The 24,128-nt window shown below is 28.8% G+C and overlaps 1 protein-coding gene across 2 annotated transcripts in view; it reads right to left on the bottom strand.

Annotated features, from left to right (window-relative positions):
- Positions 1-24,128, bottom strand: part of LOC100209738 (splicing factor 3B subunit 1) — a 52,855-nt gene that overhangs the window by 20,034 nt on the left and 8,693 nt on the right. Inside the window, exons 6-13 of one of the 2 annotated variants that reach the window (XM_065809770.1) lie at positions 23,748-23,793; positions 20,471-20,687; positions 18,873-18,946; positions 18,575-18,635; positions 18,124-18,456; positions 9,590-10,035; positions 9,192-9,497; positions 8,908-9,087 (exon numbers count right to left, since the gene is read on the bottom strand). In XM_065809770.1, coding sequence (XP_065665842.1) covers positions 8,908-9,087; positions 9,192-9,497; positions 9,590-10,035; positions 18,124-18,456; positions 18,575-18,635; positions 18,873-18,946; positions 20,471-20,687; positions 23,748-23,793 — 1,663 coding nt within the window. Of the gene's footprint in view, positions 1-8,907; positions 9,088-9,191; positions 9,498-9,589; positions 10,036-18,123; positions 18,457-18,574; positions 18,636-18,872; positions 18,947-19,146; positions 19,162-20,470; positions 20,688-23,747; positions 23,794-24,128 lie in introns of those variants that run through there. The other variant, XM_065809771.1, reaches the window with a different exon arrangement.

Raw genomic sequence — 24,128 nt, 5'->3', positions numbered from 1 at the left:
GTCGCACCGGTATAAATGTAAGCTCTGAAGGCCTTCAAAAACCCTTAAGCATATAGATATCACCCCTCCTTACATTATCTAATGAAGTTCTAATAGCTAAATGCTTTAGTTTTTCAATACTTTTATTACTTACAACGCTCCACTCAATATGATGACTGAGAAAAACTACTTTATTATCATACAGTTCTTGGCGGCCATGATGATACTTGCATTCATTAAACCAATACCAACTCTTTAAGGCTGTTCTGTGACAAGACTATTAGGACTTCTTAGAGCAACTATAAACAAAAAAAGCGCCTTTTTTTTTGAAATTACTGATAGGGTCGAGTTGTTTGAAACCTGATCCAAACCCAGACCTGTTTATTTAAGTTGGGTCTGGGTCCGCGTTCACTAATACCTGACCCATTACTAGCCCTAACTATTACATAATATCTCTATATTGCTTCGAGTTGATTATTTAATTTAACTAGTTTTCTGGTAATTTAGTAAATTGTGGTAATTCAAAAAAGTTAATGATTATAAATATAAAAGCAAATTAAAAGAATTTTAAGACATCAAAAACCTTGTTACAAGTATGCATAAAGGACATGTATGTATGTATGTATGTATGTATGTATGTAAGTATGTGTGTGTGTGTGTGTGTATATATATATATATATATATATATATATATATATATATATATATATATATATATATATATATATATATATATATATATATATATATATATATATGAGAGTGGGCCAAATAATTGAAAGGTGGAAAGTCGGGTCACATTTGCTTTTGTTCTATTCCACAAATGGACCATTTCGGCCAATTTTATAAAATTTTTAAACATAACTAGGGGTGGCGCAATTTTGAACAATAAATATTGTTGCGATGGAAGAAACAAGAAATAATTGAAAATTTAGTTTCTTCAGCAAGAAAATTGTTATAAAACATAAACGAAATAAAATATCATGACTTAAATAGGTTCTAGTTATTCTGAACTTAATTCACATATTGTAATGTAATTTACATTGTTTATTTCGAGACGCTTTGATGGCTCTGAAAAGGCTTTCTGAGTGCTGACAACCTGCAAGAGGCATTGCTTTTGCTTTTCATCTTTCGTTATCGAAGAGTTGAAGGTCTGGATTAAAGCAACCCCTCTCTTCTCACAGTCATTAACTACTTTCATTTGCCTGGCAGTTTCCCTGAACTAAATATAAATCTATTTGCCAAAGGTCGGGTGGCATTGAGAGAAAAACTAACTACTCTCTGCTCCGTTGTTGATGAGAAGGTTGAAAAGGTGAAATGTTCGGCTTGTAACGTATGATTCCAATGGGTTTTCTAACTTGAATGTTTTGCCTTCAATTTTCTTTGGTGACGTTTTCTTTTTGGCATTTGTATGATTCTGAACCATGGTGGCTTTGGTATAAACATCAACGCAGGGGTTGAAAAAAGCCAAGCCAATCAAATGTTCTGAAAAATAGGTGTCTTTTGAAGGCTGTCATTGCTGCATCTCTAACAACGTTGTTGCAGGTAAAATCATTCAAAAGTCTCAACAGCCTCAAGCCATTATATGGGGCTCTTTCTGCCAAAAAAGCTTCATGCCAAAATTTCCATAGACTAGAGCAATAAACAGGCTGATGTTGGTCAAAGCTTTTCTTTCATGAGCAGTGAGAGTCACTTGATTCTTGAAAAGAAGGATTTTGATGGGATAGATGCCCTTTGCCATCCATCTGGCGTGGTGAATGGCTCCAGGTGTTCGAAATCTTCTTCTTCTTTTGGGCAACCACCAAGAAAGATGAGGTACAATTGTAGAAGCTCACCATAGCCTTGATGAGCTTTTTTTTTCTTGGTGTTAGTGATGGTTTTTTACAGCTTCTTTATAGTATGCAACCATTTCATCGCAGAGATCAGTCATGAATCCACTGAAGAGCGTTTAATCAGCAGCAGCATATTTGTATTGGTCAAATGTTGGCCATTCTTTTTGAAATTGTTTGTACAAACCTACATCAGGTCCAATGGTAAATCCAAGATATGTGGATGCAAATCCACTATCACTGGAGCTATCCACTCAAGATCTTTCTTGAGAGTCTTATCAATAATTGTGCAAGCTCCAGATTTTAACTCAGTGTTTGAGGCTGTTGTATCGAACACAAGCCCACGTATTTTGGCTTTGAGATTTATCTTGGCCAATTATCCAATAGTTCAAGGCAGCCACTAGCTTGCTCCTCACCTGTTCCCCTTATGACTTTGGGAACCCCAAGAAACTTTTCTTCTCCAGCTCCAGATACGAGGATTGCAATTCTGTCTACCTTTACATTTGTATGGAAAATATCTGTTAGGAGTTTTCCATCCCAGTGCAACAGAAGTGGTACCTGGGTTGAATATGAGTTTTGGTCCTCGACTGCCTTGGACTTGCGTGTATCCATTCTAGAATGACAGGTAGTGCTGCGAGAAAATGAAATGCTATCCAGATCATGTCCAAGGGCTTGAGCAGCAATAACATAAGTAGTTTGCTGATCACTAATGTTAACGCTGTCAAGTGTGAGGTTCAAGTCTGGAGTCAGAATGCTATTCCTTGCCCTTTTTAGAGCTGAGTGAGGTAGCCTTGTGGAAACGCTGATAAGTTCATCATCAAATACAAACTCAATTTCAGAAGCAGAAGAGCTGGAAGAATGTTCTGACAGTAGAGTTAAAGCGACCACCTCTTGGTTTTTTCTGGCATCTTCAGCATCCCTTTTTTTTTTGTTTTAAATGTTTTCCTACTCATTTAATTTTTTTGAAATTCCTGTTGGGCCGCTTTGTCTTCCTCATTGTGCATAATCTGCAATGCATCTGATCTTGCAATATCAAAAAGTTCATGCAAATCATTTTTGAAAATTTCTACAGAATGAAAATTCTGTATACCTTGAAATTTTATGGCAGCATATCTAACTGGCAGAGTCGGTATCCTAGCCTTTTCCCAGTAATGAAAGACGGATAATATGCTAATATTGGCACGTGAGTTTAATGATTTCTTTTCTTCCTTGTGATAGTAGAGGAAGTTTGCCAGTACTTGTTGATTAGAAGGAAGTCTGGGGCATTCCAACTCTTTGGTTGATTTTCCAATTAACCACACATGGCAGAACTTCTCGTTGTTGGAGCTTTGGCCATTTTTACCTAAACAATGAACCAACAACAATTGCCTAGAGTTTACCAGTTCTGTTTATGTTATAGAAAACTTCTATTTCAACCAAACATTAAAAAAAAAATTTAATGAATGATTGAAATAACCTAGTACTACTACTACTAGTCTACTGCAGAATGATAATTTTTAGTTAAATAATAACAATTTTCAGTTTGATCAATGAATATATAAATATTTAATTTAATTTAAAAAATATAATTTACCTTTGAGGAATTCAAATTAGAGACAACTGCGTGTGATATAATAATTTATTACTAAATTATAATATCTTAGAAGGAAGTCTGGGGCATTCCAACTCTTTGGTTGATTTTCCAATTAACCACACAATGGCAGAATATAAATAGAGCCAATTAAGGATATCAATAGAATAAAAATTAGTAGCACGAAAACTGTAGAATTTAACACCTATAATTTTGCTTTAGTACTTTTCGTCTTTGCTTTCACTTAAAGTAATTTTAAATTTGAAAACTTTTGAGTGTTAAAAACTGGAGTGGTAAAAAGCTAAAACACGACTTCCAAATAATTGTTAGTTAGAGAATTCATAAAAAAAAAGAAACATTAAAAAAAAAAGAAGTATTCTGTTAAGAAAATTGGAACTTTATCTCATGTATGGAACCATTTAAAACGTGATCATAAAAAACTACATGAAGAAGCATCTAAAAAGCATATGCTACAAAAAAAAATTTAAAAAAACCCTCCCAAAAACTCACACTTTATTGGACCTCGAATAACAGTTATTAAAAAAAAAGTATGGCCATGAAGTGCTTAGATTTATAAATGAAGATGGAAGATCATAGGAGACAGCTTCTGGATCTGGCTTCATCAATATGTGCTTGGTGTTTACTCAAGGGAAATATCATCCACCACAACCGACCACTTTATCTTGAAATTTAAGTGATATAGTCAATGATCTATATAATAGCTTCCAACAAAGTATAAAATGGCAGTTTATCTCCAAACCTAGAATAACTTTTGATCACTTTAAAATAATGGCAATATCTTTCTTGTTTCTACTTGTCACTATATTTCATCCTTGCGGGTTTTAGAATCATGAAGTTTATTAGTAGTAAACCTGGAAATAATAAATGCTTGTCACAAAGTTACTTCCACTGAAAAAATTATATGAAACATGCTGTCAAAACTTGACTTGACTTCAGATAATATTTTACGAGCCACAACTGATACTACTCCTAATATGCTGTGCACACTTAAACTTTTTGGAAAATTTTGGCTAGGAAGCTGTGCTCGTAAACTCCAACTTGTGAGATTGTCAGTGAAGTCAGCTACCACAACCAACCAATACTTGTGAGATTAATTGGCAAAGCTCATAAATTAGTTGGATTTTTTTACTCATCATTGAGCAGACAAGCAGCTCTCAAAAAATATCAAAACCTCCAATGGATGTGGAAACGCACTTTATCACTACTTTAAACTTATTGAGATGGATTTAAAAAAATCATGGTTACATAGAACTTGCTATAGCTGAGTCCACACAGAAAAAAAACTGCATGAAAGTGCCACCGACTTATCTAACTGCAATGCAAGTGAAATTATTAACAATTATCACTCCTATTTTAAATGCAATACCTGAAGACACTACTATTTTATGTACAAAAAAAGTGTGAGCATTACTTTATTTTATCTGTGAATTACAACTTTGAAAAATCGCCTTAGCTCAATGGATAGAAAAAGGATAAGTAAATTTGTTGATCTTACTATGCAGTTGGAAATCAGGTTTGAACTATGTGAAGATGTTTTTCATATGACTACCTTCTTAGACCCTCAATTTAAATCAGCAATCTTGGCAGAGATGCAAATTTAAATTGAAGCCTTGGTAGAGATGCAAATTGTGGAATCTTAATAGCATCTGAAAAAAAGCACAATTGAAATTTAACTTGGGGGGAACAAAATTTTTTAAAAACAAATGGAATTTCAGATAAATGTTGGAACATGCTTCTTAAAATTGTAAATTATCAGTGAGAAGAACTTTAGATCAGCAATTAAAATTTGAAATTACGCATACACCAAAGAGAAAACATTGAGATGTTCAGATTGTCTTAGTCTTTACAGGAAGAACTAACCTAACATTTTCCCTTTATTATTCAAAGTTGGACTTGATCTCCTTGCTTTACAAGCTACAAATTGTTTATCAGAAAGAATCAACTCTGTGAGAAGAGGAGTAATTGACAGTAAATGCAATAGCCTTTCTGAGCAAATTGCGGAACAGTTAATATGGGCTAAAAGTAACAAAAAAAGCTTATTTAAATAACATTATAATTATGTAATTGTATATCGTAAGAATATAGAGATAAAAAACTTAAACTTGGATTTACTTAAACTAGTGCTTTGATACGAGATTTGTGAATCAAGTGCTGTGATATATATACATATACATATATATATATATATATATATATATATATATATATACATATACACATATATATATATATATATATATATATATATATATATATATATATATATATATATATATATGTATATATATCAACTTGTTTCTCCGCGCAGCGCTCTTGTTTGTCAAGGTTCGTGTTTCGGAGTTATAGAGTTGAGAGAGGGTTATAACAACTATTAAGTAGCCTCCTCATCTGTAGTGGCCTTCTCGGCCTTGAGGAGGTGAGTAACAAAAAATAAATATATATATATATATTTTTTTTAGATTATTCACCTCCTTAAGGCCCGAGGGGGCCACTACAGTCGAGGAGGCTACTCATTTTTTTTTGTTTTTTATTTTTTAGTTGTTATTCGTGATGCAACCCTCTCTCAACTCTTTAACTCCGCAACACAAACCTTGCTGAGCAAAGCCGCTGCGCGGAAAAACTAAGTTGAGCGCGGTACTTCCAGGGACGTGGTGGGAGTCGAACTCCGAACCTCTCGCTTACAAAGCGAGCGCTCTTACCACTACACCACTACCGCATATATATATATATATATATATATATATATATATATATATATATATATATATATATATATATATATATATATATATATATATATATATACACACACACACACACATTTGTATGTATGTATGTGCGCATATATCTACACACACACACACACACACACACACACACACACACACACACACACACACACACACACACACACACACACACACACACACACACACACACAACTGATAGTACAAAACAGAAGAACCAACAGGATTAAATGTATACACAAAAGCTTTAATATTCACAATGATATACATAAGTTTATATACATGTTAAAAATTAGGGTTTTTCATTACTGTTTAACAGTAAAAGTAAAACAGCTGTTTTTTGGTCAAAAATGAAAAACAGTAAACAGCTGTTTTTTGGTCAAAAATGAAAAACAGTAAACAGCTGTTTTTTGGTCAAAAATGAAAAACAGTAAACAGCTGTTTTTTCAGAACTGTTTTTACTGTTTTTAACGACTTTTTCATGTTTAAAAAATATTACGTATTGGTGATAAGCTAGTGTTTTTCCTTGTGTTTTTCAAAGAGAAGAAAGTAAAATCTTGGGTGTTTTTAAAAGTAACACATTTAACAGTACGAATTAAATCATTTTAATTTGATTTAAGAATACAATAACAATGCTTATATATTTCAGCAATGGCGTCAGTATGGGATTTTGCTACAAAACGAAAAAATCCAAAAACAAAATCTCTCGAAGGACAATGCTCGCGATGCAACAAAATCATTGTCTGTTCTGGAAATTCTACAACTACATTGAAGCACATCTTAAGACACATGGAATTGATTTTGAAAGGTCAGCAGCTGGCACATCCAACGAAGAACCAACAGCAGAGAAAAGAACAAAATCAATTTTTGAATTTTTCAATCGAAAATCCCTCAAAGAAATAGTTACAGATATGGCAACCGATGGTATTTCAATTAGAGCAATAACTAGAAACAATTATATTCGTCAATCTATATCACGAGATGGTTACAAACTTCCAGCTAATGAATGTGATGTCATGAAATTAATTATTGAAGATTTTAACGAGAAGAAAGCAAAAGTTGTTGAAATATTTAAGGAAAAACTTGCTAATGGAGCAAAATTCAGTATGTGCGTAGACGAATATACAACAATAAGAGGAAGACAATTCTTTGGAATTAATATACACAGCAGCGATGATAAAGTCACTATTAAAACTGGTCTTGTTCGCATTGTTGGATCTTGTTCTGCTGAAGACACGGTTGTCGCTATGAAACAACATTTAACTGAATTTGGAATTGACATGAACAAAGATATTGTTGGCTCAACTCAGGATGGAGCAGCAGTGAATAAAAAATTCATTAGACTTGTGGATATATTTGGCCAGTTTTGCTTAAACCATCCTCTACATTTGGGTGTCAGCGATACTTTATATAAGAAAAAGAATGAAATTGAGGAACACTATTTTGATAGCTATGAATCTGATGAAAGTGATTGCTTTGATGATTGCCTTGATTTGCTAAATGATGATGACATTGAACAATCTGAAATTAGTTATCATGATTTGCTTAAAAAATTCTCGAAAGCTTGTCAAATTCATAAAAAATTCAACAGTTTGCAACAACATTTTTTTGAGTAAAGTGAAAGCTTTAACAGGACGTGAAATTGAACTACATCTTGATGTAAAAACTCGCTGGAATTCAATTCCAACCATGTTGGACTCGAATATTAAGACTGAAATGGCAATTCGAAAGACTTTATTTGAGTTCAATGCGACAGACATTTTGGATTCAATTGATTTTATTGCTCTTTGTAACCTTTATGATGCTATGGAACCGATAAAACTTGCAGTTCAACGTTTAAGTCAGGAAGATGCAACATTAGCAAGTGCTGAAATAATTTTGGAGTTTATGTTTAAAAAATTGTCAATGATCAACAGCAAAATCAGTGAAGAATTGTACAATAACTTGAAAATCCGTACTGATGAAAGATTGAACAAGGATGTTATGAATCTTTTAAAGAGTTTAAAAGATCCTTCAAACACTCCAACAAAAGCAACATTGATATTTGCCGGTTGTCTTGCTTCTCGATTGTTTGGATTTGATGAAGAAACTGAAATAGATGAGTCGATACAATCCGAATCTGAAAATGTTAGTCTATCACTAAACGACGAATTAAACTTGCTTCTTCGTAAAGAACATACAACAACAACAACTGAATCAGATTTCAAATGGTTAAAATTGGAATTCACTCTTTATAAGAACACTGGACAACGTACAGAAAACCTTCAAAAATTATTCAATGCACTTTTAAGTATTAAACCAACATCAACTGACGTTGAGCGTGTTTTTTTAAGTTTGCACAAATTTTTGCACAAAAATTAGATCCTGTTTGTCCGACGAGTCACTTAAAGCTCTTGTCTTTTTTAAATTTTATTATAAAAAATGAAGAAAAAATTGTAGTTTGTATTCGAATAGCTGAATAAGTAGTTAAAGTTTTTCATCCTTTAATAAAATTCAAAAATTATGTTTTTTAAAAGCTTTATTTATTTAGTCTTCTTCAAGTAAAGCTTCTAAATTTATTTTTGTAAACGACATTGACAAATATAAGGACATTGACGTTTTTTGCTCCTTAACTTGTGGCATTATTTTAATTTCTTATAAAATTTTAAAAAACAGTAAAAACAGCTGTTAACAGCTGTTTTTTTTGAAATTGAAAAACAGTAACAGCTGTTTTTTCAAAACCACTGTTTTTGAAAAACCCTAATTAAAAAGTAAATCTTACTTTATGCACATAAGGTCTGACCAGGTCATCAAGCTTGTATAAAATCCTGTCAATAACCTTTACTAATAAATGACGTTCTTGATCTTCTAGTGTCGGTGACATAAGCAATGGCAGAATCTGGTTAAACAAAGGTCCTGCACCAAATTCACGAGCTTTATCTGTAACTTGTCGAAGCGCGGCCTAAATTTTTTTATTTAACTTTAAAATCAAAAATATATTATAAAGTAATATATAGAATAATTATTAATCAATAATATAATTTAAAAACATTTTTATGAAGTAACCTTTCTCATTGGAGGAGTACCATTTTTAATTTTCAATAAAAGTTTCATAATTTTACGCTCTCTCTGCTCTTCGGCACTCAATGTTGTTTCATCAACATCTACAAGCAGTTTGTCAAAATACTGATAGTCATCTGGCTTTAAACTTGGAAGATTTCCTGGTGGTTGTTCATCAATAACACCTTTAATGTTGCCTCTTTCATCAGTCTGCATTCGAAAACCAGTTCCCATATTTAACGGTGTTGGTGTAGCAATAAGCTTTCGAGCAGGTGTGCGTATTGGTTGATAATTTGCAGGAGGTTGAAGAACCTAAAAATAAATTAGCCATAAAACTCTAAGTTAAGGTTATATAAACTAAAAACAATATAACAAATGTATTTTACTACTAAACAAGCAATTACCTTATATCCCTCAAATGGCATTAAAGTATCAAGTTCATCGTCAGTTAATGGTCGATTTCTTTCATCTATTTCCTTTTCCCATCTGTAAGCTTGCATTTGTTCAGGTGTCATAGAAATTAGGTGCCCTGGTGTAGGAGTTTGCATTTGCATAGCTAGTGTTCCTCCTGGAGTAACTCCTGGTGTACCAACAATTGATGGTGTTCCAGCAGGTGTACCCATGCCTGAACCTGCAGGAGTAGCATGTGGAGTTCCACTACCAGGTGTAGCATTTATTTGAGGAGTCTCGTCCCAACGAGATTTGCGTTTTGAACCATGTGGAGTTGGAGTCATCCCAGGAGTCTCTGAGCCTTGACGGTCCGTTCTAGGAGTCTCTGCCCATCCTGGAGTTCTTCCAGGAGTATCAGTAGATTGACCTGGTGTTTCATCCCATCTCTTTCTACGAGAACCTAAAAATAAAAATAAATTTCCCTTTAGGAAACTTGATTAAAATAAAAAAAGAGACTTTGTGATTGTATCACATTTCAGGCCTTGTTACGAGATTTCCCTGCGTAGTGAAAACGCGTAACGCATTTTTAAGTAACTCAACTCAGCAAATATATTTTGCATCGTTAGAAGTTATATTGCGTCACTAGCGTCTTTTCAAGTACCGCATTGTAATTAAAGTTATTTTATTAAAGCGTTAAAAATCATACAAACAATTAGTTTTTTTCTCACTAGAACAAAAGTTACAAATAAAATCTAAGTTCTTATTTAAAAAATAATTTATTTTTTTTTTTTCAAATATGAGCGAAATTTTATTTTGAAAAAAATATTTTTTTCATGAAACGTAAAATAATGTTTGTTTATTTTCTTATGATTTTACAGTTGGTTTTTGATTATTTTATCAACTGTTAATAAATTTTTTCTTATTTAATTTGTGAACTCTTTTTAATAATGTTTTTAAACAATAGAGAGTTTTTTTTTGTTATTTATCAGTTACCCATAACATATTCGTGATCGTAATTTATTTTTATAAATTAAACGAACGTCATTAAAACTTTATGTTATTGAATTAACAATAAACAAAACATCTTATTAATAAAATATTTACATTAAAATAAATCGTGCATTTTTTAAACTATTATGACAAAAATAATTTTTACATTTAAAAGGAATTTATATATTTAACTCCTTAAGATAAAACTTAAAACACTTTATTTTTTTTAACTAATTTTTAACAACAATAAAAAAAATTATCAAACAAACTGTTTCTTTAACAAAAAATCTATTAGTTTATAATTGCGGTTAAATGCTTTTACTTACGACTTTATTTCTTCAGAATAAACGTCACATAAACGATATCAAAAGATAATTAAAAATATTCTAAAAGATATAAGTTTTTGCGTAACGCAAAACTGCTGAACGCGTAGGCAAATTGCCTTTTCGCAAGCAAAATGCGAGCTGCGTAACGCTTCTTAACAAGGCCTGACATTTGTCAAGGCGCAATGGTTGTAGACATTGTCAAAAGGGTCAAAGTTATTTGCAAAGTTGATAATTAACATGTTAAACTCAATACCCTTTTATCTGAGAAAGCACTTTAACCATCATGCCACAGCTATTATAATTATTACTGTATATTGTATACGGTATACTGTATATATATATATATAATATATATATATATATATATATATATATATATATAATATATATACATATATATATATATATATATATATATATATATATATATATATATATATATATATATATAATATATATACATATATATATATATATATATATATATATATATATATATATATATATATGTATATATATTATATATATATATATATATATATATATATATATATATATATAATATATATACATATATATATATATATATATATATATATATATATATATATATATATAATATATATACATATATATATATATATATATATATATATATATATATATATATATATATATATATATATATATATATATATATATATATATATATATTTACACTAAGCTACTTCTGTTTGTAAATAACTAAAACATCTGCTTTGTGGTAAAAAAAAATCTATTTGTGGTAGCTTCACCATTCCAGCAGATTCTGCAGTAAACAACTATTTTAATTCATTATGATCTGCAAAAGCCTAGGTAAACTTAATGATATGTCTATGTCAGTATCATACATCTTTAAACACAATATGCACAGGAGAAAAAAGTTCTATTAATTAAAACTGTTTGAGAGATTAATAAATCTGAAATAACCATTATGCACTGGGGTTTGCAACTTTTTCACTTAGCTCGTGATGAGATGTGCAGCAGTTCTTAAAAGCAAATCTCATAATGGGTATTTAATATATTTTTTAAAATTATTGTTGTTTACGTGGCTTTGTGGTAGTTAAACCATACCAAGTTTTAAAACAGAAAGGCTCTCTACATTATAAGTTAGCCACTTGTTGACAGGGAGAAAGTTAAATTCTAAACTTAGATGATTTGGATTATATACAGTTTAAAGAATTGAAATTTTTTAAAATTTTTACATATACCCATATATTATACAGGCTGGGGATTTACAAATGCCTATTGATTTTAAAGCACTTTTGCAAAAGCAGTTGAAATCATTAACATCTATTTCAACTGCTTTTGCATATCTAGTAACTATATTTATCAGCTATCAGAAACAAATATATATACTTCCAAAAAATTCAGTATGGTAAAAAAATCAGTCAGAGAAGAGAAGAGGTAATTGGCTTGATTTTGGTAATTGGTCTAATTGTAAGAAGAAATACCTAATTGACAAGATAATTGGTCTAATTGTAAGAAGAGGTAATTGGTCTCCATAAAATAAAATTTACAACAAGAATGTGGACGTAAGTTGGTATATCATACCATAAAACGTTTTAAGGAAACTAGAGATAAAATTCCATCAAAAAGACCAGGGAGAAAACAAGTAGTTTTCTCCCTGGTCTTTTTGATGAAAAATAGTACCAAAAACTGTATAAAGCTCATTAACGAACAAATTAGATGCCATCCACCGTGATCAGAAAGATCCAGCAAACTTTTCGGGGCATTTTTGTTCCCAGGCTACGATCACTAGGGATTGCGATTTCCCGGACTTTTTCCATTCCCGGGATAGCGGGAACTATTTACATTGTTCCCGGGATCCCGGGAAATTCCGGGAAAATCTTCATCAGAGAAAATATAAATAACTAAATACACTTTTCTATTTTTCTATTTATTTTTTGTAACTGTTTACAACTTTAAAGTGACTTCTGAGAAAAACCAGTGCATCGAGATGAATGTCGATCAATCTAGTTCTATAGTTGGTAAAAAAAAATCCAGTTGAACTAAACACCCTTTCAGCCTCTACACTGGAAGGAGGAATAGTTAAAAGCGCATTATAAAGCATATCTAAGTTATGCGATCTTTTATTAGTAGCTTCAAACAGATTGAATTCTTGACGCATAATTAATTTATTGCACTTGACTTCAAAAACATCTTTTTTTTTTACAAATTTTTCTAATCTGGCAGCCATAGATTCAGATAACTGATTTATATCAATAATACTATTGTTAAGTTTTCTATCGCTATCTTTTTCTTTTGCTATATTTTCAATTATGGGAAAAAGTCGACCAGCTATTTCAATCGCTAAATTTATCATAACTGCTTTAGATGGCATGCTAAATAAGTCATCATCCATATCACTTTTTGAAGATTGTGGATTATCTAAAAATTTTAGTAAACCAACAAGATCTTTTTTTCTTCTTTGACATATTCTTTCAATTAAAGCATTTTTAAGATCTTTTGCTAGGTAGCAATCTTGAACATCAAGTTCTTTAACCATAAATTTTAATGTGTCATCAGCTGTTAATAAAGTTGCTTCCCTTCTGCAAATCATTTCAGAACCTAAGACAATAAGTTCCAGACTTTTTGCTAAATTTTCAATTACTGTAAGTTCATCATCAGACAACATTAGGTTTTCTAAACTGAAATCCACGAGAGATTTAAAAACTGCTTTTTTAACTTTAATAAATCTTTGAATCATGGTCAACATTGAATTCCAACGAGTTTTTGAATCCAAAATTAGCACTAGCTCTTGTCCAAATTCATTTTTAGAATAACGCTTTAAAGAATCCATTTTTAAAGGAGATCTTTTAAAAGTTACAACTATTTTTCTAACTTTAACAAGAACTTCTTTAACAAGAAGCTCAGGAACAAGATCAGGAACTTGGTCACTAATTTCATTTTGCTGATCCTCCTCCTCATCATAATCATCGTCATCATCAAAGACATCATCTTCAATATCTTTGTCATTAGTACTTTGATTATTATTTTTACCTTTTTTTTTATATATTACATCAACAACGAAGTTTCGAAGTTTTAAGATTTAAGGACATTTTTTTAAAAATTCCCAATGCGCTGCGATAAATTTCAATATGTAAACAATATAAATAAGCAATATTTCTTATGGTCCGGAAAACAAAAAATTCTGACTTTAGCGGGAAAGTTAAAAAATGTGTGTACAAAATCCCGGGATCCCGAAAAAAATTTCCCGGGATTCCGGGAAATTGGAATAAAATTTTCCCCGGGAATTTCCCGGGAACAAATTCCCGGGAAGAATCACAAACGATCACCACAATTTTTTGCAAATTATTCTAATTTAACATAAGTATGAACATACTTAAGTTTTCAGTTTATACAATGCCTGAAAGTTTCATACCTGAAACATCAAAAAAATCTTGCATAAGCTACTAATCATAGATTATTACTTTTGGTGCATTCTCTTAGGAATGAAAAATCCCACTTATATTATCACAATATGTTGATAGAGGAGTTAAAATTAAACAGCAACAGCTATTTAAATGACAATTTAAAATCTCATACAAAACCTTATGTTGATAGATTTGCTTGGCAATTGTTTATATACTTTCCAGCAAGATTTAGCCCCTACACATAAAACAAAAACTATTTAAATATAGTGCAAGAAAATTTTTCCTATTTTCATTCCAGTGTCAGAAAAGTCCCAAAGCAGTCTAGATTTAAACCCATTAGGTTTCTTTGCATGAAGTTACATGTTGGAAAAATAAAAAAATGTAAAATGCAATAATTTAAATAATAATTTCAAGGAATTAAATTTTGGGATGATTTGGAATCTTCTTTGTGCCAGCAATGATAAATTTTTAAAGAAGGTTCATATATGCAACAAAGAAAAAGGGAAAAGGTTTGAAAGAAATTAGTTTTTTACATTTCCTTAAATAAACAGACCAAATTGATGCTTCATATAACAATGTTGCATATGTTGTGGTCTATCTATTTATGGAAATAGCGGTTAAAAATGCGGCTTGTCTAGATGTTGCAGGCATCACCTGTAACTTAAGGAAAAGGTGCATTAAGTTACAGGTGATCATATACACTTCATCAAAGATCAAAGCTGATAGAACTGGTCATACCTAACCAAACTATGTGGAAGAAAACATCAAATAGTCACCACTTCACATAAAGTCAGGCATCATCAAGCAAGTAATCACAGCTCTTGACAATGAGTCAGCTATTTTTAGGTACTGCTATAGGTACCTAAATTTGTTATACTAAAAATCTCAGAAAAAAGATCTAGGTACAGATCTTTTTTCAGAGATTTTTAGTATAACTAAAACATATTAGAGGAAAAAACATTTAGTGGAATTTTCTAAAATTTTAAGTAAGGTAGCTTGGTAATCTAAAAAAAAAAAACTTATTTCTGAATCTTGAGTAATTTTTTACTGTCTTAATCTATTTATCATGCAAGTATCTTTTTAATAAACAGCATAATTAGAAATACAAAATTAGAAATTACTTGTTTTGTAACCATAAATACAATATTTTTGTGGAACTTTAGTATATGTTAAGTATAATATTGTTCATACATTTAAAGCGATTCGTGAGTATTAATAAATTTTATTTGATAAAACAAAATAATTAAGTGTATATTATTTGTACTGTAATTAATGTCTATATATAAAAATAAATGTTTCCTTGAATCACTGGAAAATGTGACTTAAGTCTAAAGATCTCAAAAAAAAAAAGAAGAGAGAAAATAGAATATCATACTTCCTAAAAAACGAAGTAACATACTAATTTTTTTCTTCCTTTAAATGTTTAATGCTCATGGTTCCACACTATTTCGTCTAAAAACAGTTTTCCATAATGCAATTGTTTTATTCTTAAATTTCAGAAATATTCAACTTTGTGTTCAAGTGGTATTATTTTAATTAAATTTTGTGTTTCAGTAATACAGGTGACTCTTGGTATCTCAAAATCTCAGGGAACCGGGAAAAAACTTCAATATATCAAGAGTTTGAGATTTCCAGAGGATTCTGACTCAAATGAGTGCAAGGGACTGAAAATAAAGTTTGAGATATTGAGTAGTTGAGATATCAAGAGTCAACTACATATATCTAAACAGGCTTGATCAGGAAGAAGTGAGATTTCAAGCTTTTTTATGACCACAGTTTTTAACAAATGCGCTGAAAAAATAGGTTATTAATTACATTGAAAAAAAATAACTTCGACATGTTTCTCTTTACTGATGTTTTTATATTAGCAAAACGCTTTTAAATAAAGTAACTAATGATTTTAATTTAAGTATCAATGAAAGTTGCACCAATTTTTAAAATATAATTTAATTATACAAAAATTTTTATAATTAAAATAAAAAACAAAACAATTATATATATATATATTAAAAAAAAATGATGGTCTCTTTAATAAACTTTATATAAGAATCATTAAAGTTAATTCATTCAAAAAGAAGAAATATTTTGAGAAAAAAAGACTGAATTAAATTAAATATTGAATTAAACTTTGATCTTTTTTTATGCTAATGATTTTTTATAAAAATATTAATGAATATCATGTATATTTTTTTAATTTAAATAAGTATGTATTTTTTTATAATAAATGCTTTAAATAAAAAAAATAAATTATATCAACTTTTTGAATAAACAATTTATTTTTTCTTTTGTTTATGTTACTGCAAACATTTGTTAAGAACCTATTTTTAAAATTTTAAATTTGCGTATTTATTAAACAATTGTTAGATGTAAGTTGTTACTTTATTTAAAAAAGGTTTCACATAATATTATATTATAAAAACATTTGTAAAGATAAACAAAGATAAAGATAAACATTAGTAAAGATAAACGAAGTTATTTATTCCAAATGTAATTTAAATAATCTTATCGTTATAGTTTATTATTTATTTTAGTTAAGTTTTGATTTTTTTTTCTTATTTTAGGTTTAGTTAAGTTATTTTAATTTTATTTTTAGTTATTTTTTACAAAGTTTTATTTGCTACTTTTTCATTTTTTTTTTACTTTCATTTAAGTTTCTTCATAGTTAAGTTAAGATAATTTTTCAGTGCATTTTTAATTTGTATACAAGTTTCAAAATGTATTATTTGTCGTGGTCAAGTTTTTAAAATGAAATAATATTTGCGTGGTCACATAATAGCATGAAATTGCACGCCTTCCTGGCCAAGCCTGTCAAGGATTTCATACATTCCTTTTGTAATTGACTTCAAACATTTTTAATTGCCTAATGGTTTTTAATTATCTTATTAATTTTTTTATTTTTATCTACAGCTGAAGGTATCTCTGTCTACCCTGAAAATTACAACACCCCAACCTATAAACTTTGTTACCCCAAACTATAAACTTATCCAGTGTCTACTCTCAGTGACGTATCCAGGCTAACTTAGACAACAGTATATCGAAGTATATATGAACAAGTAAATGTTAAAAGGGCAGAAGTTAGTAAGTGACCGGGGCCCTGATAGTAATGATCATCATTATCATCATCATGATCATGATGATGATCATCATTATCAGGTTTTAACCTTTCTCTTTTATGCTGCTATTGATGATGATGATAACGATGATGATAATGATAATTATGATGATCATGTTGAACATAATGATGTTTATATATGCACATATATACAGAACAAAACATGAATTTTGAATTAAAAATAATAATAATTTAGGAAGTATAAATGTTTATGCAGCCCCAGTCACAAACCCAGCCCTGGCTATATTTATAAAACCCGGCCCCAGTCAAATATCAACCCCAACCACTTACTAGCGGAAGTCCAACAATGTAAACTTTCTGAAAACTAATAAAAACTGCAATAGCCCCTTAGTAAATTTTTGTTAATGGTTTAATTTTTTTCTTTTTAAAGGAATAAGGTTTTTCACCTTAAAAGCAAATATTTAAAAGGAATAAACCCATAAGAAGAAATTTTTTTTTTAAATAACAATATAAAATATATAAAATTTATCAACAATAAAGTTTCTTTTGTAAAAAATTCTTTTATTAGAGTGTTTTTAGATTTTCTGTAAAGCGAAAGGATATTTCCATATTATATTTGAATACCTTTTAAAAAAGATCCTTTGATTTTTTTTATCAAAAAAACTATCCGTATAAAAATAAAAAATAATCAATTAAAAAAAAAATGCAAACAAAAATACCAAAGCTAAAAGGTTTTAACTTACTAGCTGATGGTGTAGTTCCTCCAGGTGTAGCATTACCAGGAGTAGTAGATCCTGCTTGAATGTAACTGGGGGTAGCTTCCCATGACATTTTTGGAGTTGCACCAGGTGTTCGACCTGGAGTTTCTTCACCAATAGGTGTGGCAGCTGGAGTTTCACTTCCTTGTACAGTGCCTGGAGTATCACCACCCTTTCCAGGAGTTTCTGCACCTTTAGATCTTCCTGGTGTTTCATCCCATCTAGTACTTGATGGTGTATCAGCCTGATCCCATTTTTTTTTAGGTGCAACTTCTTCTCCTGATGGCTGATCCCATCTTCCACTTCGCTTTTTAGCTGCTAAAATGTTAAAATGTCAAATAATGAAAATTTATCTTTAATTATAAGTTAACTTAAATTTAATTAAAACAAATAATCTAAAAAAAAATTATTTTAATTATTATAAAATAAATCTTACGCTTGGTGACTTTTAATTCTCCAGCTTTAGCTTTATCTTGAATTTTTTTTACAACAGCAGCCTGTATGAAAATATTATTTTAAATTAGTTAAATTTTTAAAGAGGTAATTGTATTTTTTTCAGTTTAAATTTACAATGATTATTTTGAAAATAATTTTTATTTCAATTAATATGCGAATTTTACATGTTAATAATGTTTTTACAAGATTGTAAAAATATATAATAAAATTAAACCAATTTATAAAATATAAACTTATATTTTAAAAACATTTTAAAAACATTAAAAATTTAAAAAAACCTGATCTTTGATCAACTTTTGCTCTTTTAGGACATCGTGATAAGAACGCAATTTTGGGTCTGGTGTCTTACCTCCTAAATTTAAAAAAGCACCCATATTAAACAAATAAAAAAAATTGTTTGAAATAATTAATATCACCACCTGGGCAGCACTCCTCAACTTGAATTGCAATCCCCTGGTCACCTTTTCCGCCATTGTAGTAATTACACTGACATTATTTTAAAATGTTTATCTAAAGAATTTTAGAGAAAAAAGCTCTTTTCAAAACACTCACCTTATAATAACACTCCTATAAAGAAAGGAGTTTTTGTGTTAAAAATCTTTATGAAGAATATTTAAATAAACAAATTTTTTTTAAATTCAAATATCATCAGTTGTTCTTTAGGCTATTTCTCATGAAATATCTTGCTGTTTTTTAGGTTAACCAACAGAATAAATAACCCATCTATGCACAAAAAAGTTTTTCAATCAACAACTAAAAATAATATTTCATAAGCATTTTAATAATCAAAATTAGTTCTAATTAGAAAAAAAATTTTGAATTTGAATTTACAGATTCGGGTAAATGAACCAAAAGAACAACATCAAATAATAGTCATAAATTTAATTAACATGTTTTTAAAACAACAACATCATCACACAGAAGCTCTGCGTATTGATATGACGTCTTCCTGAAAAAGAGAAATTCAACAGCAATTAACAAACAAAGTAAATGAATACAAAACAATAGAAGGGGTTTCAATTAGCCATTTGTGAACAAATATGTAGTGGTAGTGTATTTACATTTAAATTTGTTTATTTGATGATGTAAAAAATTTAACATAAAATGTAACAGCTAAGCATGAGCTGAAAATAATCAATTTTTTTAAAATATATAAATTATTGTATATTTTATCTCTAGAAGCCTCCTAATTTATAACATTTTAATAGATCTAAATTTTAAAAACTTTTTTTCTTTTGTATTTTAATTTACTCCCAACAAGGCTGCAAGCAACCACTATTAAGTTGGGAGTTACTAAAAAATAAAGAATTAAAGTTGAAGAGCAACGAAATTTTTTATGAAACTAAGTTATTTTTTATCAAAACCTAAAGTAAAAATTTAAAAAAAATTTGCAAAAGCTGAAATGTTAACATATATTTTAAACGTTACAAAATACAAAACCATTTTATTGCAACCAAAATGTAGAACCATGTAGTCTATACCAGTTTTGGTTATCATTTGCCAGAAATTTGTTTTTAATTTTAAATTTATTATTTTATTTATTTTTTTAATATTGATTTAAAAAAACTGATAAAATTTTTATTTTTAAATTTCATAAGATAATATGGTGAACCTTAACCCGCAATAATTCATTTTGGAAGATCAAACTGGAATTTTGTCTAAAGTTATTTCTCTTTTTAGAGTTTTTCTTTAACATAGAACTACAAAATGCACTACCACTAATGGACCTTTTTAGGATTGATTTCAAATAAACTTAATGATTTATTTCAAACAAACTTATAAATAGAATAATGACTCTTGAAACCCTTCCATTACTTTTTTCAGTTGATCAATAGAATAAAAGATTAAATTTTCAGTTTTGTTTTACAAGACTTACCATCAGCAAATGGATCTACTCTGGCTGGAGAAATCATTAGATTTCGCATACGCTGCTGATATTCATTTTGACGCTCAGCAATTGTTGGTTTTCTTGTTGCAGCAAAGGGATCCACATCTGCACCATTTTTTGCAAGATCTTTTAAAACTGCTTGAGGTGCAGTGAAAGAAGAAAGTTTTGAAGTACCCAATGGAGCACTGGAATAGTCATCTTCGTCCTAAGTAATTTCAAACATTCTTTTAAACAAACTGCTTTTCTAAATAAACTTGTTAACAGATCTATAATTTTATTATCTATTATTATCCAACCTTGCTTTTGATATAATAAGGGTATCAATATTTCCTCAAAATATTGATATAATCACTAAAATATAATAATTTTAGTGCTTATGAGTAATTTTGTGCTTTATGTCATTGTATTCAAGATTGGCGTATATATGTCAACTAGGGTGCAGTGTCTATAGAATACTTTCAATAAAGTCAATATCTTTACATTTTACATTTTATACATTAATTTTCCTTAGCTTCAATTTGCAATGTTACTCATAGAATATCGAATATCTTAATTAACCTCATCAAAAAAAAGTAATTTAAAAATAGTTAAATTTCTAAAGTTAATTTTTTAAGTTTGATAACCAAGAAAAAAAAGTTCTATAGAATTTTTATAATCTTTTGAAACATATAGCCTATAAAAAATTCTATAGAAATTTAATAGACTTTGTATAAAATGTCTAATAGTTTCTATAGAAATTGTTATAAAACTTTTTTTTCTATATAAATACATGGAGAAAAAAAGTCCAATAGGAATTTCTATAGAAATTAACAGAGATTCTATAGAAATTCTATAGAATTCTAAAGAATTTCTATAGGCCATATGTTTCAAAAGCTTATAGAAATTCTATAAAAAATTTTTTCCTAGGAAGCAATTAGATAAATAATGGACAGGTATGTTTAGAGGTATGAATTTAAAGAAATAATGCTTTCATTTTAAAATTATTTTATTTTGAAATTTAGATATTTAGATATTAAGTATCTAAATATATAACTTAATTTAGAGACCTTCATTTGAACCATAATGAAGGTCTCTAAAAAGTTACTGCCCCTTTATTTGTGCCCCAATCTACTATAAAGACCATATCAAGGAGAAGACAACCAACCACATCTTTCTTTTTATTAAGAAATGGGCGCTGGTTTCTAGTAACACATTCAACCGTAATTGAAAAATAGGGTTATTTAAAAATGCTGGCATTTTTGGTGTGTATTTGACAAGTTTATAATGTTTGCATTTTCAAATAGTTAGGTATAATGGTCTTATATGCTGTTAATCTTAGATCAAAACAAAGTGTTAGAAAAATTTACAAGCATCTCAAAATGGCTGAAAATTGGACTTTTTTGGCAAGTTGACATTTGCTTTTAGATATATTTGAGTTCTAAACTGCAATAAGCTGCCTATATTTTGCCCATTTATTGCAGACAGTTATCAGAAAACTTTGTTAGTTCATATTCCAAAGTTTCATTTTGGCATATTTTGGCAATTTTAGGATTTTGTCCAAAGTTGAGGTGGTCATAATTTTTTTTATAATTTAATAGAAGCTAATAAAAACTACTTTTTTAAAGAGAACTATCCAGAAAATAGTTCTAGAAGAAATGAGACACTTATTGAAAGTGAGAAAAAAGTTATACAGCTCTAAAGTAGTTTGTTTTGACCATTTGCAAATCCAGGGGCTACTGTGTCGTGTTTCTAAGGCTATAACTTCTGAAACATTCTACTTGGAAGTCTGAAATTTCAAATTTAACCTATCTACATAATGCACATAACAATATGTAAAAATCAGGAAAATCAGAGATGGTGACCCACAAATTTTTCTTCAAATTAGTTGAAATATTATGATTTGACCTAATAGCAAATTTTTTCTTCATTCTTTTTTTTTAACACAAAGCCTGGTTTTTATTTTTAAAACGTTGCACCAAGTTAACTTATTATTATCAATTTAAATTATTTTTTTTATAAAAAATTTCATATTATTAATTTTACTACTTTAAGTATATTAAAATATATATCAAATTCATTTTTATTAATTTTTTTTTTAATAGTTAGTGAATGCTTATAGAAACCAGTAACTTTTTGCTTCACTTCAACAACCCTGAACTTTTTAAAGTTATATTTACTTTTATTTACTGGATGGATAAAGTACTTCACAATAGATTTACCTATAAACTGAATCAAAAAAACCAGTCAAGTTACTTGAGTAACTTACAGTTACTCAAATATTAACTTATCAACTATATTAATTTACTTGATATACTCAAAGACTCACAAAAGTTAGCCATACAAATGTTTCTGTTTATATCTTATATGTTGTTAACACATAATATAAGCTTCTAACTAAAAATTATTTTAACAAGAAATGTCAAATAATTTTTAGTAGTAGAAACATTCTATTCAAGTAGAAACATTCTATTGCAAAATTTAAATCAGTGATTGTTGCAAACATTAGACCAAAAATTAAATTAAAAAATTTAAATTAAAAATAAATAACTTTACTGTTCAAATAAATAATTTGAACATATACTTAAACTGAACAAAATATAAATTGATTTAAACTAAATTTTTTTCTCACTTTTTAAAACACAACAATTTGAACGAAAAAATTGAATAAAAACATTAACTAAAAAACCATTTGAATGAAAAAATTGTTTATGCTTATATTTTTAATTGTCCGTTTATCATACTTACATTTTTAATAGTAATAGCAAATTATAAAAAACATGGTATCTAATGTTTTTTTGCTTTGACATTTTTTTTTAGTTAAACTTTTTTTTAAAAATTAAACATTTTTATTTATTTTATTCATTTTATTTTAAACGCATTTTATGGTATTAATGTTATAAAACAGCAACAGTTTTTACTTTCACTTTTTAAGTATCATGTTAGGTGAAAACAATAAAAGTAATATCGTAATAGTAATAAATACTTAACTTGCTCAGTACATCATAATTTGCTCATTACATAATAACTACAACTTAAACTTTATGCTACAACTTAAGCTGTAAATTATAACAGTAAACTAGGCTATTTTTGAGAGCAATAATTTTTTTTTTTTTGCAATTAGATTTTTTTGCGTTACTTCAAGCCCTGAGCCTTTTAATTTAAGTCATGTCTTAAAACTTTAAATGGTTCATAAATTGTTATAACTATACAAAAACCTTTGGAAAAAAATGCTTTGGAAAAAAACTTTGAAAAAAAATAGAAATAAAAAATAAAAATAAAAACATACTTCTTCTTGGTCATTAGTAGCAATTGACATATCATAACCAGCATACCTAATAAATAAATTGTCTAAAATTAAAAAATTTGTAATTGACATTTTATAAGCGCCATACCTAAAAAAAGAAAAAAATTACAATTAAATATTTGCAACTTAAAGTATTTTAGGTGTCTATAATAATTTTTATTTAAATATTATACAACCTCTTGTGAACAAAAAATGTATAAAATACTTTGCAAAATAACCTCAGACGACTCAAATTAAAGTTAAGCATGTGTTTTCTGTGATCTCATTATTGATGTCATAACAGAAAAGACCTACGATTTCAAATCATAATAATTGGTTCTTCTCAAAGTTAACTTTTCCATAATGTCATAGTTAAATAAAAAT

The sequence above is a fragment of the Hydra vulgaris genome, chromosome 11 (genome assembly GCF_038396675.1).
Source record: "Hydra vulgaris chromosome 11, alternate assembly HydraT2T_AEP".
Lineage (NCBI taxonomy): Eukaryota > Metazoa > Cnidaria > Hydrozoa > Anthoathecata > Hydridae > Hydra > Hydra vulgaris.
Note: the sequence above shows the minus strand (reverse complement) of the source record. Positions and strands in the feature narration are given on the sequence as shown.